The sequence below is a fragment of the Helicoverpa zea genome, chromosome 5 (assembly GCF_022581195.2).
Source record: "Helicoverpa zea isolate HzStark_Cry1AcR chromosome 5, ilHelZeax1.1, whole genome shotgun sequence".
NCBI classification, from domain to species: domain Eukaryota; kingdom Metazoa; phylum Arthropoda; class Insecta; order Lepidoptera; family Noctuidae; genus Helicoverpa; species Helicoverpa zea.
In genome coordinates this window covers 6,658,259-6,677,636 of record NC_061456.1, presented here as the reverse complement: position 1 = coordinate 6,677,636, position 19,378 = coordinate 6,658,259, and the positions used below count along the sequence as shown (strand labels likewise).

At 36.1% G+C, this 19,378-nt stretch overlaps 1 protein-coding gene across 1 annotated transcript in view; it reads left to right on the top strand.

The window, feature by feature from the left end:
- Positions 1-19,378, top strand: part of LOC124630601 (transmembrane protease serine 12) — a 43,057-nt gene that overhangs the window by 17,833 nt on the left and 5,846 nt on the right. Inside the window, exons 2-10 of the mRNA XM_047164565.1 lie at positions 1,079-1,187; positions 1,843-1,936; positions 2,013-2,145; positions 2,643-2,703; positions 3,021-3,127; positions 5,561-5,682; positions 10,554-10,774; positions 13,423-13,625; positions 15,888-16,044. Coding sequence (XP_047020521.1) covers positions 1,122-1,187; positions 1,843-1,936; positions 2,013-2,145; positions 2,643-2,703; positions 3,021-3,127; positions 5,561-5,682; positions 10,554-10,774; positions 13,423-13,625; positions 15,888-16,044 — 1,164 coding nt within the window. The 5' untranslated portion in view covers positions 1,079-1,121. The remainder of the gene's footprint in view (positions 1-1,078; positions 1,188-1,842; positions 1,937-2,012; positions 2,146-2,642; positions 2,704-3,020; positions 3,128-5,560; positions 5,683-10,553; positions 10,775-13,422; positions 13,626-15,887; positions 16,045-19,378) is intronic.

The window sequence follows — 19,378 nt, the reverse complement described above, 5'->3', positions numbered from 1 at the left end:
TTCGTAAGGTTCTATCACTAAATTCTTCTGAATTCGCATTCCAAATACATTCTCTAGAATGTACTTCTGCAATAAACTTTTCGGTGTCGAACATCGCGAGGTGTCACGTGTCACGTCTGTCCTCATTGAAGTTTGTTTCTCGAGTGTATTGCGGCCGAGGCGCGCGGCGGAGCGGCGCTATTCGGCAACTGCGTCCGCGTAGCCAATCCGCGTCCGCCGTGCATAATCGCGTAGTAAAATAATCGGCCACTGAGAGTCAGCGACAACAGACGACGTAATAGCGTATAGTCGGTTCGGTGTGAACGACAATTTCAATATATATGGAAAAGCAATAAACTGCGTAACGCGCGCTCACAGTCAGCGGCCGACAATACGTTTGGTCTGAACGATGCCTTAAAACAAACTTTACGATGACGAAGGTATCTGCCTAGTGATTGGACGTGCTCTCCGCGACCACCGCTATAATTAATTCTCGTTTCATTTTCTAAAAAGAAAATTGGTCTTACCTCTTCTTATCTGGTTATCTCTGTGGGTAGCGCAATGGTTAGAAAAACCTTTGTCAAAGCAACGTAACGTTCATGAGAGTGATTTACGGATCGCAATTACTCGCTTTGAACCTGAAATTATTTACGAAAGATAGTCACGAAGAAATTATACTCGTTATGTTGTAGCCATTTTATTTTGCACTAATTCCCGTGGTTTCATCTAGGTTCAGAGGGAACTGTTTCTTATAGAGGGATAATCCTACAGAACGGCTACAAAAAGCGGCTATATTTTATCCGTCTGCCGGATAAAATATGAGACTGACAAATAACGAAGGTTTCCTTTGAAAATACCTAATGTTGATTGACAAAATTCAAATCAAATTAATTTTAAAAATCTATTTTGCTTTTTGAAGTATTAGTGTATTTCATTTCAAATAAAAAGTTATAACGAAGGCACGTGTTTTTATTTGTTCTTTAAATAGTACTTTGGATTATTTGTCAAGAGGAAAATAACACAACTCTAAATCATTTTCCGTGACATCTCTTTGAAAAAAAATAAATAATTATAATTACTGTATTTCGTTACTTTTTAGATGCCGAGTTTTGACGAAAAATTAGTGGCCAGGACTGAGGAATATGAAGTGGCTATGTCCTGTCATCATTTTTAGCATCATAGTTATAGAGACCATTCCTGGATATCACGTGAGTATAAAGGCTAGGGTTAACAATAGAAGTTAGGAGGAGTTTTACTATATTTTTATTGTACGGAACCCTTGCTTATGTAAATTTTGCTATCGGCGATAAATTGCTTTCAAGAAATTGTCACAACTTGCATAGATAGGAAAATACAGTGCATGACTTGGCAGAACTTTTTTATGAATTCTTCAAGAAGGTACTAAGGGATAAATGGGTAGGAAAATAGGTAAACATAGGTACAGACTATAGGTATTTGAATAATGTAATGATACATATTAGATATCTATGATTCTCCAGGAAAATGGCACGTTTACAGTATATTAAAACCTGCAATATCGTCAATGTGTTTTCATTTCCGTTGTATCAAATTGTCGAAGCGCATTATAATGCATTATTGCACATGGACACCGCAAATTTGAAAAGTTCTAGATCCATTACTAGCATTGCAACTGACAATGCATTTCCGATCACAAAAAATGTCTGGCGCTCAGCCAAATTGAAATATATACGTCTTGCTTGATTGCAGCGATTGTATAGAAACTGTGGCTTTTGAAAAGGATTGACCTAGTTATCCATGTAGTAAACTGATTGTTATCACACATCTATTATGTATTGTTGCGATATTGATATACCTTGTGAATCAGGCTTATGAATGTTACAGATTGAAAACGAGGTGACAACACACCATGAAAAAGTACTGATGACTAATACCAAGCGTAGTAAAGGGTCAAAATATTTCGTTGAAGATGAAAAAGGTTAGTGTTTATACGAGTATGTTTGAACGTCATAATATATCATAAAAGTTATGCGATGTTCTTGTTTCCATTTTAGGTATACGTTTAAAGCAGTCTGCATATTCTTTTTGGGGTCGGTGGAGCGCGTGCCAGGGCGGGCATAGGACCCGCCGTCGACACTGCTTGCTAAGTCAAATATGCGGCGACTCGCTTCGCATAGAAATCGCAAGGTGATGTTTGAATATTTTATCGAAACGATTTCATACGTTGGGCGTGAATAAAGGAACAGAATGTTGTAATAATGTAAAAGATTTTGTGGAATAAGATTTCGTATTATACTTTTATTGTGGGTGCAGTTTTTACTAACTTTTAGCCTAGACTGGATTGAATCTTTCATCGGTATAGACAAAAAACATTTGAAGAGATACTAGCCACCGTGAGGCTAAGCGATGAGTCATCCTAGCATTCCTCTGAGTGTGTATAGTTTACAAATAATTATAGCCGTACAGAATTTAATGAGATAATTTCGCTTACGCATTTAAATAATTATGTTATTCTGTTTAATGTTTATATACTAAAACAAAAACAACGGATGAAAGCTTCTAAATAATTAACATTTTCACAATAATTAACGCAATTCTTCGTTACGAGTTAGTAGTTCAAAAATAACTGTAGGCAGGAGTTAATCAGAAAATGGCGTAGTACTAATTAAATATTTTGTTTACAGTTGTGATGAAGAATCACACCCTCTACACCGGCTGGAGGAGCAAAAAGTACTAAAACATGTTGTGAGTAAATAAACAACAATTAATTTCATAGACAAAACATTTGAATTTAAACCTCCATCTGTATAATATTTTTGATTGAATAATATCCTAACGTTATTACATACTAATATTCAGATAGATTAAATTTTGGCTAATGGGCATGAATCATGTTTGTTTATATAGCGTTAGATACGTAAAACAAACAGTAGATCGTTTGAAGTGGTTTGCGGAGGCGATGAATAGGTAACTAATAAAGTATTGACTGAGTAACTACCACCTGTAGGCGGCGATGATAGATAAGATAACGTTACGGGTTGAATGTTCGATAATGTTCGCAGCAACGAAGACAGATGAGGGCTGAAGATGTGCAGAAGAGGTTCCGAGGATTCTCGCAGTGGAGCTCGTGGAGTGCTTGTTCTAGAAGATGTACTACTATGAGACGGAGGTAAGCCAATAATAAACCATAACTTTTGTACGTAAGTACTCTTCTTTTTTTAAATATGGTTAGTTATGGATAGGTGGTAGGACCTAAGCAAATTGGCAATTTCACATTTTTTTAAGTCCATGGTTTCTTTCTTTTCATAATGTAAACTGAAATATTAACAAGTGGGTTTTTATTTATTGTTGGGTACTCGCATATCTAAGTATGTAGATATATCTTAGAATTGCCGTGTGCGTATTTTAAACTGAATTACGGAATTTGACACCAAGTTAATGTACTGAATTTTGACACCAAAATCACAGAGATTCAAATTAACAGGACCCACATAGTTACAGTTTTCTGTGAAATTATTATAACTATGACGTATTGTGGACTATCAATCAGCTGGGACACGTTAACGCGAATGAACGAACAAACGGAACCATGTGTATTGAGTCAGTAAGTAAGAATGTATACAGGGTTACTGGTAAGTAGACCGCATCCTTTCATGAGGTGATAGTATAGATCAATACGGACAAATTTGACCGTGGGATACACTGGGCAAAAGTTAACCCGTTTGAAGATAATCGAATTTCAAGATCTTTTCTTTACAAGTCGTCTAGGTACACGTATAAATTTTTATTATCAGTTAAAAGTCTCGTTTTTGCGGATTTTTGTGTGTTTTGTGCCTTTTTGGATAGCTAGATAAATGTAGATGTTTTGTAGACAAATATTTTTGAGAAAATAGCTACTAAAAAAGTAATTGCTGTTCGCTATAATTTCCTCTGTGATTTGTACAGTTTTATGGTTTGTTATTATGAAGCGATTCATCTTCTATCCAAAAACACACAAAAATCCACAAAAACGAGACTTTTGACTAATAATGAAAATTTATACGTGTACCTAGACGACTGATCTTGAAATTCGATTATCTTGAAACGGGTTAACTTTTGTCCAGTGTATACCATGATCAAATTTGTCCGTATTGACCTATACTATCACCTCCTGAAAGGATGCGGTCTACTTACCAGTAACCCTGTATAATTGTTCCACCAGTAATGAACCTGTACAATAAATGCGCTGGATTATCTCTATTTTGCAATAAACTGAATTTATCATTAACATGATAAACATAATTCCCAAAACACATAAATTTGCTCAATTGAATGAAATTATATGATCCTCACATTGTACGTTTAATTAAATAAGCTGTTCCCTATTACTGCTCATTGCTAATAAATAATAAAATTAGGTAACATAAAATCTTTCGCGCCATTTATTAGTGTCACTACTAAACGAAGCGTGAAGATGCGGATTAATAAGCAAGCACTTATGTGCCATACAATTTATAATAAGCTGCTTCTTCCATACCATTAAAAAAAGATCAATTACGTGAAAATTATTTAAGAACATTTTAAAGTTTGACTCCACATTAAACAGCAAATTCGTTAATTAACGCGAAATGACAGCTTCGTTACAGATCAACATTAATCATCTTGGGCCACAGTACCGGTGGTGTTTATTGAATTTCGCAAACAATTGACCAAGCTGATGACTTGTTGTATTGGGCAGAGATACACAATAAATTACGTCATCAATTATTGAAGGATTGCTGTCTAAAGCAATTGAATGCAACTTTTTTTAATCATCATCTAAACATTGTTACGCACAAATCAAAAAATTGTTTAAGGAAGATGGCTCACAATTGTTAATACGCATAATCAACAAATGAATTACTAACTTGATTTATAAAAACTAACTTGTAATTTAATTATTAAAAAACAATATACACCGCACACACTGGACAATAAATAAAGGTCGGACACATGAAAGTTTTTGCATTGTTCGTACTTTTCTGATATTAATATTTATAGATATTATTAGAGCATTATGCTACTTAGGGGCATTCCGAAGATACATGTGAAATAGGTTTTAATTTCCATAATCGATCAAATATTTTCCCTACCCATTAATTTAACACCGCCCACACAGCACTACCCAAAAAGCAACTTCTAGCTTTGCCGATGATTGATACATTTTGTAGTTCATTAAATTCCATTGAGCTTCTTTTAATGACATAGTTTACCGTTTTCATTATATTTTATCACAGTATGAAGCAACAAAGTAATCATATTGTAACGTAAATTAATTCGCGACTACAATGCCTTCATGTAAGCAAAGGCCAAACATAAGTAATGAGAAAATCCAAAAGTTATTATTAACACATTGAGCCTCAAATTAATATCAGACGATATTAATTATATATAACGTATTACAATGTGTACGTAAATTATTGTACATACATTTGGGACGATCGTATTAATCGTCTGTCTTACTCAGCAGTTCAGATAGGTATCTTAATTATTTTTTGTACTTCAGGAAGTTTCTGTTAGTAACCCAGGCTCATACACATTGTACATATAGGTACAAAGATGCTGAATAGCCAATGTTTTCCAGGCAGTGTTTAAAGCCGTCGCTGTGTGGCCGGCAAATCGTGAGGCAGTCAGCGTACTGCTACATGGAAGGTAGCTACTGCCACCTCTGGATACGCGCCCGCTTGCAGAGGAGAAAGGACCCAGGTGAACTAGCACATAGGTACCTAGCTAACAGTATTTATTCACATTAACCACTCTGCTCAATTCACACATATTCTATATTAATACTTAATTAGTTTATACTCCGCTGTTTTGATTAATACGCAATTATTTACCAAACTGTGTTTGGATATTCTATCGGATCGCGTTAATAATGTAAAACAAAGGTTTATTAATAAAAGTGGAATCCATATAGGCTTTCTAGCAATATTGGCTTAGTTTAACACTGAAATTTAATTTAATAAATGGTAAAGTAATCCCCGCGTCACTAGTTTATTACGTTTACGCTGAATATGCTGTTGTTAATTTTTTAAATCAACGCGAATTGTCAATATTGTATTTTTGCAGCATATTTGCAAGTTTAATGGCATTTGTAACAAATCAAACTTGTTATGTAAAGAATATCCAGTACAAGCTTGGGTAACTGGTATATAAATAAGTGGGCAATGGATAAGTAAGCTAGGCGTAGATACGCGTTTTCTCTAGCGTAGGTTGGGTAAGAATGTGGTTATAGAAATTCCTACCTAGAGGGTGTAGGCTCGCTGGATTGAATTGCCGAACATTAAAAGTTCACCGACCGATAGTTTAGCTAAACTAATAAAGAAATACTTGTCGGAGTGGTTAGGCGAAGAATCTTCTCGTCTTAGGGTGCTTGCATAATGAAACGGGTTGCCGGTCCCGATACTGGGTACGATACTTATACAACGTTATTTTTTGTTTGTGCGAAACCTGAATATAGTTTGTTCAGAATCAGTAACTGAATCGATTCCAATAGTTTTTACACCATGTTATATTTTTTCCCAAAATTATCTAAAAAACTTTGAATGTTGGACACCACAAATAAGTATTTATTCTCGCACAACAAAGGTCACGGCGAGTTCATAGCGGGCGCGAGCGCACAGTGCTATCGCGTTGCGCGGCATGTGCGTTTTGTGGTGATTATGTATTTTTACGGACAGTCCCGTAACTTAACAAGCTTATAACTTTGTGATTTTTCATGATACGGTTTTGAAATTTCGTACATAGATTCTTTACATAAAAATACTAGATAGGTGTATCAGGTTTCGCATAAACAAAAAATAACGTTGTATGTGCGGGAATGTTTATTAATATTCCATTATTTTGGTGAAGGCTATACATAGGTGAGCTGCCCATTTATGCAGGTAATCTTGGCGAAGATGGGCTAATGTACTGTTAAAATATTAACAGTACCACCACAATAGTTAAGTGCGCAAGCATCTCAAAGGATATTATTAGAGCCCTTTCTTGTTTATTATAATTAATAACCCTTAAATTACTTATAGAGATGCACTACACATTTATACTTGATAAATATATGAAATAACTAGCTGGTGCCCGCGACTTCGTCTGCGCAGGTTTAGTATTTCGAACAATATGTTTACAAATTGTAGCCTATGTGTTATTCTGATGTATAAGCTATATTATTGTAAAGTTTCATTAAAATCCATTCAGTAGTTTTTGCGTGAAAGAGTAACAAACATCCATACATCCATACATACAAACTTTCGCGTTTATAATATTAGTAGGATATATCAAACGCATAAACTCAGTACTAACTGCAGAATGAAATAAGCTCGCTAAACACTAACAACATAAAACATTTAATATATTTTGTTTTAGTCGCTTCAAAGAATAAAACGTTGTTAGTTTGAAAAGACTTGCTAGAAAGGAATGATGAAAATATTTATACACAGGACACGGTTTTAAAACTCGTGTAGTACTAAACTCAAACACTGAATGTCTTGTGAAAGCAATATTTATGTCTGTCCTGGACACATACAGAGATTGCTATGACTTGTATGACCTAGAACCATGGAGTAGGGAGAAATGAGCAGAGATGCCATGGGGTAGATAGGTCAGGCGTCTTCTAGGTCAAATACGTCCAATGGGTATGACCAAAACGATCTGTTACGAGTGAACTAATGAATCATTCGGATTCTTTGAAACATCTCTCAATGATTTTTGGTATTACAAAAAATGGGCGGGTTTCAAAGAAACCGACGGAAAGACAGTAACGTTCCTCGTCCCCCGAACACCAGCATTTTGGCGCACCAGTTTCTTAGGAGATTTTCCGTTATGACATCTCCGCTTGTCATCTTATTCTCCATGCATAGAACACAGATGTACGTAAAGTCACCAAACTAATTCGACAGGGGAATTACGACCCTCAGTGCTGGAGGTAGATGTCACAAGGCACATATTTAGTTCGTGAACGTGTTTTGTGTATGAAAATTTCAGCCATAAAGTTGCTTCAAACCGATTTCGGTCACGGCAGCCAAACTCAAGGGAATTAGCCGAGTACGTTTGAGAAATTATATTGCAGTTGAATTGTTTCTGATATTGTTAGGAGGTAAAATTTAAAAAATGTTATTATACAGTGCAGATAATGCATAAGTTTCAATAATATTATTATATAAATATTATAGGAATATTTTTACGTTAAATAAATTCTTAATTATTAAAATAAAAAGAATGTAATAACACTCACTCTGCACCCAACTTGTGGCATTGAAAATACACAAAGAATTTCATTATTTTGTTACTTCATTCCAAGATGTTTGTTTTATGAGCTCTTCTGAAATAATCTGGCAAATTGAAACAAGGATATGTCTACTCGAGCTGACTAAGTAGCGTATTTATTATGAAATGCCAACTTATTCATAAAACTTGAAGTTCATTTTGAAATTTTATGGAACCTTGTATAACGCTTACGACAATTCTATTGCCATCAGCATAAAACCGCATGCAAAATAACATTTTCTTCAAGGAACCGTAGGAAAATTGAACCAGACAACAAAACACATGGCGCTTATCACGTTGATTATTATTATTAATATTTATAACGTAATGAAAATTGATTGATTTCTCTTCGCTTATAAACAATACTAACTTTACTATTATAATCATAATGTTTTTTTTTTTGTTTTTAATTGCATGCATTTTATTTATTCACAATATACATATTTACATTAATTGAAAATAAAATAAAATAAACTTATATATATATATACAACTTAAAACTAATACAGTGCATCAAAAAATTGCTCCTCATCGCTGTCACTGGGTAATGTACCCAAAAGACTGGCAGCATTGCCACGTTGGATGGCAATGCTCAACCTCTGTGCGAAATAAAAGCCAGCCTTTGGGTCCCGGGAAGTGTCAACCAGGCGCTGGGAAATATCCCTGGCAAGAAGGTGCGCCCTCGGACCCCACGGCCCCAGAGTTTCAACCCCAAACGGCTCAAACATGTAATTGCCTATAAGGTTACTATATTTGCGCCGCTTGAGGTTCTCTGCTTGTGCAGCGGCGGAGCCAGCACAACATGCAGTTCCGGGAAGGTGAGATGGCGCAAGAGTGTCGACGCATGTCGCGTCCCATACTAAAGTCCTACCCACCTTCCACGGAAATAGCGACATGCCGTCTGGTCTCTTGCCATCGTCACGTGCCAAGCCATTTGGTTCGAGTACGGCTGGCACGCCGACGGCAACAAGAGCGCGACGGATCACGTCGTTTATGTTGGCATGTCGTGGTATGCGGCCGGCACTCCGGCTGCACGACAGGCCGTGGTGACCGAGGCTGTTGACAGCTTTCCCGCAGTGGCAGCGATGAGGAGAGCAGCATGGAGCACCTAGTCGAAGGCAAACGACGAGTCTGAAGGTGGTGTCATCAAACATGGTGCCTGTGTTTGAGGACGGAAGTGCAAGAAGCCATAGACCCGACTCCCATTCACCCACAGCCAGTAGGCGCGCTCGCTCTGCAGAAGTAATTGACGTATCGATTAAACTTTTCCGTATTACTCTGCAGAGCGGCTCATCCCACTGTCTCTGGGAGGACAGGTTGGCGGGTAAGTCGTTGTTCGGGCATGCGACTTTCCAAGCATTTAAAGCCTCAGTCAGGCTTGGCACCTCAAAATTGGCCAGTGTGGTGGGTAATATTTTCCTGATCAATTTCTCAGTGCCATGGACCGAGGAAATAAAGGCTGGTAAACTTACACTGGAAATTTTACGGACGCCAAGTCCTCCCATACGGATGGGAAGAGTCGCTTGAGACCAAGCTCTGTCGTCCAAGGCCACATTTAAAATGGATGATAGTGTATGTCGTATAATTTCGTCGATTTTGTCCAAAAGGCTGGTGTGCTTCCATAAATGGGAAGCACGCAAGTTATACGTAAATTTTGGTCCAAAACAGCAGTACCGTATGATGGTGATGGCTGCATGCATATTAATTTTGAGTAGCCTTTCCGAAACATTATTAAAATTTTGAATTTTCTTCTCAATAAAATCCGAAAATGAATCTTCCAGTATAGGCGATCCAAGGAGGCAAAGAGAACTTTGGTCTATCGGTTTAATTTCAGGAGCTATTGAGAGGAAATTTTGAAGAATAGTCTGTCTGTCAGTCGAGTCGGGTATAAAAAGTTCACATTTAGAAAGGTTGAGGTCGAGGCCAATGTCGTGGAATTTATCTTTTAGGAAAACTAAGTCATTAAGAACAGTATCTCTGTTGCCTCCCAGGGTCCCGTCGTCGAGATACCACACGTTAAATTCAGAATTTAGCTGCCGAATAATTGGAATGACATATAATGTAGGATTGTTTTCACAGGTGTTCTGGATTAATTTAAGGCATATCTTATGTAAACCATTTTGATGAGCGATCTTTAGTAAAGAATTTCGTCTTCATTTTTTTAGAAGAATTTTTGAGATTTTCGTAACCTTGATTGTCGGTAGCTTTTTTCCTTTTTTTTTTTAAATCAAAACAATAATATAGGTACATATAGACTTCACGAAGTCTATTTATTTTTACATATATACACAATTATAAACGATCGTAACTTTCAGGTCAGGTAATAGAATCATTGTCGACGCCAGCGCCGGCAATTCACCCAGAAGACTCACGCGCAAGCCCGCCTTTGCCCCCGTGCGGGAAATTGGGCCGATACCGCGGCTCCCCGTCGGCGCGGCTGCGACAGCGGATGCGTGATATGGTCCGTATTATAGGGGGCAGGCCCGCACCACCCGGGAAGTGGCCCTGGCAAGTTGCTGTGCTTAACCGATATAAGGTACCTAATCAAAATATAAATAAACTAATTTTGTCAGTAATAATTCAATAAAGAAAAATAAAAAATATAAGAAAGAAGAATATTAGAAAAACTGGCAAAGTGGGAGTCAAGCTCGTTCATGAAGGGTTTTATGTCATCAGGTATGCATCTATAAAACTTGCAAAAAATCTTTTTGTTTTATGGGAGTGACCTTAAAATTTTTTGTTTTGGTGGCAGCAGAAATCCATCATCTCGCCTTACCCTTTCTTGGGTTCTCTTGTTTCACCCTTTTGCCATGGAACCCTAATAAAAAAAAGAAAAGTTGCATACCATTCAATTTCTGAAAACTCTACCTGGTCCACGTAATTCTACTGCAATGAAAAACACCTTGTAATTTGGGGGCAAATTACGCGTTAATTATATTTTTATTTGCAATAAAAAACCTTCACAGACCTTAGTGGGTCGAGTTTGAAATTGCTGAAGTAATTTTACCCAACGGTTAGGTACGTGCGATGTTATTTATTATACTTAAAAACAAACGACTAAGCCATAAAACTACACACACTTGCATAATAATTACCCGAGAATTTCAGTCCCAATTCGTTAGATAAATAATAAAAGAGTAATTAAACTCACATGAATGTATGTATTCGGGAACATAAATCGTACGTGGGCCGAAGTGGGGTCAGCTTGTGGGTTGTATTATAAAAAAGTTGAAATTGATTACATCAGTACTTTGGTTTTACTTTCGTCTCAATTATACGTCAAATAAATGATGGTCTTTAGCTTAATTCTATTTCAACAGTAATACAAATTGTAAGGAAGTAGTCAAGTAAAAGTAGTTGATACAAAAAAGGTGCGCCTAAGAACAGTCACGCACAAAAGTATTCCGTCTCATTGTTGACTAATTTCTTCAGAAATTACTGAGCACGATTTAGTTGCTCGCTGTAATTTGCATAATCACGCGAGGTGGTTTCAGATTATAGCCATTTTGTACAGCAGAACCGTTGTTTACATAACAGTATCACGCCTATAATCCCTGAAGGGTGAGGCATTCAATAAGTAGGCTTAGGCCTTATGCCGCCAGTTACGTTAAGCCTCATGAAACAAGTTGCGAGCCAAAATCCAGACTCCGGATCGTAACTGAGATTGTACTTGAGTAAACTGACGATATTTTGCAAGTCTTGCAAATCATTTGCAATAATGTGAATGAGGCTTCATAATGGTAAGTAAACGGTGGTAAAGTAAGCGTCCCAATTCGCATATGCCACCGCTTTTCTGTAGCTATTTAAATCTTATTTCAAACTAATGCCTATATTTGTTTGTTTCAATAAATAGTTCTCAGTAAGACAGTATTGGAAAATTGCAAATTAAAATTATGTGAGCGCGGTCCTGTTAAAATAAAACAAAAACTTAATTTTGCTAGTTTCACTGATGATAGGGCTAAGTATAGCATTACTTAGTAGAGTACTAAGATTTCGGAGTAAATTACTAATTGTATCTCTATGTACCTACTTAATTTGTTCCCGGTATGAGCAATCGGATAACTTTTTAAGATGGATAAAGGGGTAGGATAAATTGATTTCCTTTTATTAAATCCGGGTTTACCAGTGGATTAAGAAAACTTTCATTGGAAATACAAATACAGTTTGGGATTGGCAATCTAGAGATAATTCTACGTAATCTTTTGTGTAACGTCTACAGTATTTCCTAATTAAATAAAGTACGGAACCTACATAATTGTAGTGCAGTTCTATACGACATTTACTTGATTAAGGATAGGGTCGAGACAAGCGCTATCAGATTACAGCGCCTTGTAAGGTCAGAGACAAAAGGATCACAATGTATGTAGTATCATATACTATGTCGATTAACGTGAATTATAAAAAAATGCATATAATAAGTTCATCTGTTTTTCTTTCTAGATGACCTCTGAGAGTTTGAAAATGGAATACCAGCTAACATAAGTTTTTTTTTAATAATAAAAGTTGTCTTAGTTGATGTGAGGATATCATATCTATGCTAGCAATCGTGTTGATAAAAATAGACTGCGTTTGACTGCATTTCAATATTTGAATATTCTGTTATTTATTTGCAAATATTACCAAATTGACAAATGTTATAGACAAACGATAAACACGTTATCAAGTTTAATGTATAACACAATTAATGTCAAAAACGTCCTAGTTAGCGACTACAAATGGGCTATAACGGTTATTCTATCTCGCTAGACCTTTGTGTGCGGCTATTTATTACACCTGTATGGAAGGTAGCCAAAGGAAATATTACTCTCACTGCACTATTTGTGCTTCCGAGTTTGAGTACTATTTCAAGTCTAAATCATTTTTGGCTGTCTTTTATTATGCCCTACTCCTAAGCACTGATATGCATATCCTTACATGACATACTGAATTGGATAAAATAGGGAACATATTTGATTTACCGACTACTACCGTATTAATCTATAAAATTAAATGTATCGATCTACTTCAAATTGTAAACTGTTAATGTTGTAACTGGAACGGACCACCAACCGGCGCAAGATTCTTCACCTATATTTTTAAAGGAATCAAATGTTTTTCTTCATGATTTATTACAGAGCTTGTCTAACAACACCTCACTGTGTACTTCTGTTAGATCAATATAATTAAATGTTATCAATTTTTCAGGAAGCATTTTGCGGCGGCACCCTAGTCTCACTCCGCTGGGTAGTGACGGCAGCTCACTGCGTGCGCAAGCGACTATACGTGCGCTTGGGCGAACATGACCTGCTGCTCCGGAACAGAGGCGAGCTCGAGATGAGGGTCACGGAGGCCGTCATACATCCTCGCTACGACCCTGACACTGTTGTCAACGACGTCGCTATGCTGAGGTAACACTCATAGTTTACGACCATGAAGAATAAAGTGACTAGCGGAGGTGCCATAACGGAAAATCGCCTAAGAAAATAGCACCCCAAAATACCTGTCTTCGCTTTTATACGCCTTAACTAGACCCGACCCTTTTTTGTTAACACAACAAATCTTTGGCGATCATCCTCTTACCTTGAAGAAGATGTCTTAAAGAATCCGAACGACTCATTAGTTCACACGTAACTGTTCGTTTTGGTCATGCCCACCGTACAGGTTTGACCTAGAATAAGGCGCCTGACCTACCTGCATTATGGTATCTCCGCTCATCTTTCCTTACTCCGTGGGTAACACTCATCATAGTTTACGACTCATTGTGTCAACCTTATTGCGACAACTTCGTAATTTGGCCCTAAATGGTTGTAAAGCAAGCTCGCTAAGACATTAATACCCGGAATTATGCCCGGCTACATTCTTCTCAGTCGTTAGCTAGTGGATGAACAACAAACCATTTTCATTAAATATTTAACGAAGTGGCCGCTACCTTTCACTTGAGGTGAGAAGGTCGTTAAATTTCTGTCACACGTGCAGTGCCCACACTTCGTGTATTTAATTATGTTACTAACATACAATAGTTAATTTGATGTAGGATAGCATCCTTTATATAGATATTTTCAGGTAAAACGAAAATATATGTATATTATAAAGTTCTATTCTCATACAAATTGAAAGCGTTTTTATTACCCCATAACGACGAAATTGATAAGATTATAGTAGGCAGCATCACAATATCGCCGTTCCAACAGGGTCTGAATTTCAAGGCTTCACATTATATTTTTCTCGGAGGAGCGTTAATAGCGTGTTATCAATTTTATGACGGACTGTACTTAAATTCTAACCCTAAGCTTTAGAATTTGAGTAATTCCGATTCATTTTTCAATATCATATTTTAAGATTTAGGTAAGATTACATCCTACGCAGACATATCGTAGGCGTCGATAACTTTCAGAATTTCAATAACAAAAATAAAAATTGATAGAAGTTACATTTATTAAGTACATGTAAAGTATTGAATTTGTTAACATGAATGCTCTAACTTATTATGATACATGTACTAATTTATGAAACAAAAAATGAATATGGAAATCTTATAAATAAATTGAGAAAGTCGGTTTACACTTTGATACGTGTTTGAAGGATAAATTATGCTTTTGTACGGAGAATGTCTAATTAGAAAGCGAAGGAACAATACAAAGTATTTCTCAACCACATTTGGTATATGGAATCAGTAAGGGTTAACGAGTTCAGTCGTACTCACACAGATTAGGGTTGTATCTCTTTATGATTATTTTGGGCTTCAATATTCGACCCAGCTTGCGTTCAATACACATCGTGAATAAATATTCTATTGGCCATGCTTTCGAAATATCTAAGCCATCCGACCCATTTTCAATATTGCGTATGGTTCTGACTGCACCAATGAAAGCAAGAGAAATATTTCCTTATGCTTTTCAGGGTTTAAAACCTTAGATAATATTGCCAATCTTTTGACTACTTTCATTTTATTACAAAAACGTTTTTCAAATTCTTATTTCATTAAAAACTTATATGGAAAAGTGAAATATATAGTTTTGTTCCAAGAATTGAATACATTTGTGGGTTTCCGTTGAAGTTCTTTATCCTTTTGTGTGAGCTTACCTCCAGTGTTCTTTTCAATCGGCTTTCATGTCCACACCCCATTGGCCAGTAATAATAATAACTTTATTTCCCCGTGCGTATTGCCAAAGTTTAACAATAATAAAGTTATTATTGGCAATATTTCGTGCTGAGAAAGCAATGCATATGTGAAAAGCGGAATGGAACTGTTATGTGAAGTCATAAATAGAATTAAATTTCCATAAGTCGAGAATGAAAAATTATTATAGGAATAACGGTAGCTTATCTTGAAAATTATACCAACCAAATATTACGTTAGGTATGAAATAAATTGTTCATGTATAAATACTAAATATGTTATTGTATATAAGCTAAGTACATAAAGCGATATCTACGTGTCTTGAGGGCCAAGTTAAAAAAACAAAAACACATTATCCTACCTTGGCAGGTATTCGTTGTGTTGACATTTGCCGTAATGATTTACGGAGCGATCCTTGTTAGCATGGAAACACGAAATATCTGTTCTTTACTATTGAAGACAAGGATTGCTAAAGATGTAACTCTATATTTTCATTCAATTAATTATTATTTATTTTACCGCCTACTAATATTTTTTTGTTAATTGACAGATTGCCAGAGCCGGCCCGGCCGGATTTAGGCCACGGTGTGGCGTGTCTGCCGCCACCCCATCAACCCCTGCCGCCGCATACCTCCTGCGTGATCCTCGGCTGGGGAAAGAAGAGGCCCACCGATGTCCACGGCACACGAGTACTGCATGAAGCTCAGGTTAGATAACATCACGATAATGCAAGCATCTCTGCGTCATAGCGTAGATAGAAAGGTGGAATTTTGCATACCTCATTCCAAATGACTATATTGACCAAATTTCAAGTAGGTATAATATTCCTACTGCCTACGTAAATAAACTTACATAAAATAATGAACAGTAAGTAATTATGATTTTAGGAAAAAATTATGGATTTAGGAGGAGAATAACACGGAAACATTTTGTTCTTTGACCTGACAGAAATCTGACGTCTGGATTTAATTTGATGTCAAACGGTGTTATTCTTTATTGATCACAATAGAGTTAATCCAATATCAACAGCTATTTCCGACAACAAAGCAATGCGAGCTTCGAGTACAAGCGCAGAATTAACTCCCGTAATGTGATATTTCGCGCACACGCACTTTGTCCATTACATGCCTCCTGAAGAACCATCGATCATTATTTGCCTATACACCAATGCCTTTATTTAATTATAAACATATTTCATCCTTAGCCTCGATAGTTAGAATAGACTTATATGTAGGAGTATATTGTTTAATCCTTACCAACAATGTCGCTTCAAATGTTAAGATTGTAATAAGCTCTCCGTACTGGTTTACCACCCACATTATAGTTTGTCGTCAGCGAGTTATGTGGCACGCAAACTTCTCAATTGACTCTTGTAAGTTGTACGGCATATAGCGATAAGGTCTTGATACACTTAGTGTTTCATGAACGCAGTTTATCTCGGAGACACTCAGTTTAAACCACAGGAGACAAATAAAGACTACAAACTTGTAAGCCTGAGCTACACGTTCTGGTAGTTCATAGAATATTTTAGTATCCTCTAATCTATTCATGATTAGTTTATATGACCGAGTTTCTAACATTTCATCGTTATTCTATTGACTTTTCTTCAATGATCATCGTTTACCTGCCATTTATAAAGATAAAGGCAATTCTTTTCAATCGAAAAACTATTAAAAAGATTTGGTCTACAGAAAATATTCATGTAAATGGGGAAAGAGAAATGAATTCCAACAAATAATGTATGGTTTATAGCTTGGAACCCTTTTTGCGATAAGACTTAGTGAAACTCACTACTGGTCTCGAGGGGCCTATACAGTTTTTGTTGGAACGATCTCGTAACAATATCACGTATTTCCATGTAAAAAACCTTTATAACTTTTGCTAGGTAACGCCATTATTTACCTTAAGTGCTTCAAAATCTCGAGCCTAGATTTATTGAACCGGCGTTACATTCTAACTTTCATTATATCCTATTCCCATGTGAGTGTTATAAGCATTCAGTATTTATATCCCTATAATTACTTCTAAACCCAAGCCGCACCTTCAAAGATGTAAATCATTAGGTTCCTAGTAATTACGACCGTGAGAGCTCATCTTGAATTAATTTATTTCGAGATTATTTTCTTAACAGCACACTGAAACATTAAATTACAAAATCAAAGAGCGAAATTATAAATAAGTACGTGAACAGAAATGTTTAGATTATTCAGAGTAAAATGATTCAAATATTTGTTTAGTCTGTGATTTTCATGATTATATCTGAATCGTTATGTCTCAAATTGTAGAATAACATCTTTCTTTGTAAGTTAACGAGCATTGAATACGGGTTTTTATTAATTGTGCTTACAAAAGTTCTCATGTAAATCAACCATATTCATGAATTCATACACCCTTCTCCTTTCTAGTAGTAACAAGCTGCTTCTGAGTTTGCAAAACCATAATTGGTGTTGATTGTGTCTGATTTACAGGTAGAGGATAAAATTAAAGTTCATCTCAGAACACCCACATTCATCACCAATCAAGTATGCGTTATATTATCTGCATAGAAGACACTCTTCTCTCTCATTATCCGATCAATACTTGTTTACTGTGCAATTGAGCTTGCGACAAAGTGCCAGCAAAAGATTAGATGCTGTGGGGGTATGAACAAGATTAAGTAACGGAAGATTATCTTTGAATCTATTAAAAGTAAGGCGAAGCAAGCCCGGGGCGAGAATCGGCAAACTCGTTGAAGTTAATACCTTGAGTGGGCGACGGGTGGTGGTGGGACTTAAATAACCACACTGCCTACATCACGTCTATATTTTGTCATAGAGAGTAGTCATAAATGAAAACCATAAGCTAGATAAACTAAAGAATCATTATGGAGTGTGTATATATCAATAAAAATCCTTCATCCGTCACATATTGCCGGACAATGCCCAAATCTCACCATTTAACGTTTTTTTTTCGCTTCCATCTGGCTTTCACTTTGTCATAACTCTCATTTGATGTACATTTGTTACTCAAATGGAGGTGATATATTATGCATTGTTATCTATACGCAGGACTGTGAAACCTCTACTCAGACATTTGTTTTTATTGAGTTCGAAAGTAAAAATCGTTTTACCCTGAGACAAGTTCGTTTGACAGTTTTATAAATAAAATTATCCAGATGACGAATTAAAATTAATTATAACGAGAACTATTTCATGCATAACATTTAAATAATATTAAAAGGTATAAAAGTCTTGGCTTTTTAATTAAAAGTCTTAATCTTGAATCTTGTTACTTTCTTTTTAATTTAAACTTTACTCAAACAAAATATTTAAAGAACTAAGAGATTAGTGCTCGAAAAATCGGTTTTTTGGATTGGAACAAACACTGTTCGTGATAATTGTTATTTTAAAACATTTAATTGCCATCTATTTCTTGACGTGGAAAGTCTACAATTTAGGGTACCTAATTATTGCATTCTAGGAGACTAGTTACCCAATTTGATAATAAATTTATATGTAACTAATTAGTCAATCAAATCAATTACAAAATTAAATGAATGTTGATCATATCAAGTGACGAACTAATAACATCCATCTTTCAAATATGATCTCAGAGGCTTCGATCATCTGTGCCCACAGATATAATTGACGAAAACAATTGCACATCTGTGAACAGTAAGCATGCGTACATATTACATCACATACTGTCTTCTATTATGTCCTGTCCTGTCTAAGCATTCATGCGATAGAGGCTCCATCGCTCTATTATGATTTTACCCAGAAATGACTTGGCGATTATATTTGCCTGTACGGTGTGAGCGGTCGAGTGGTCTCAAGTTACAAATTGAGACGTGAAAGGTATGGTGCAGTATTAGGGAGATAGAAAAGGGTCATTAATAATAATAAAGAATATAGGCTAGTAAATTCACACGATAGCGATCACTGGTCTCTTGCAATGATATTCACCGGATGAGAAGTTTGTTTACAAATAAATAGTTCGTTGCTTTTCAGGTGAAATTCATTCCCTCAGTTCTCATACATGCATATCTAGAATAATGCCTAG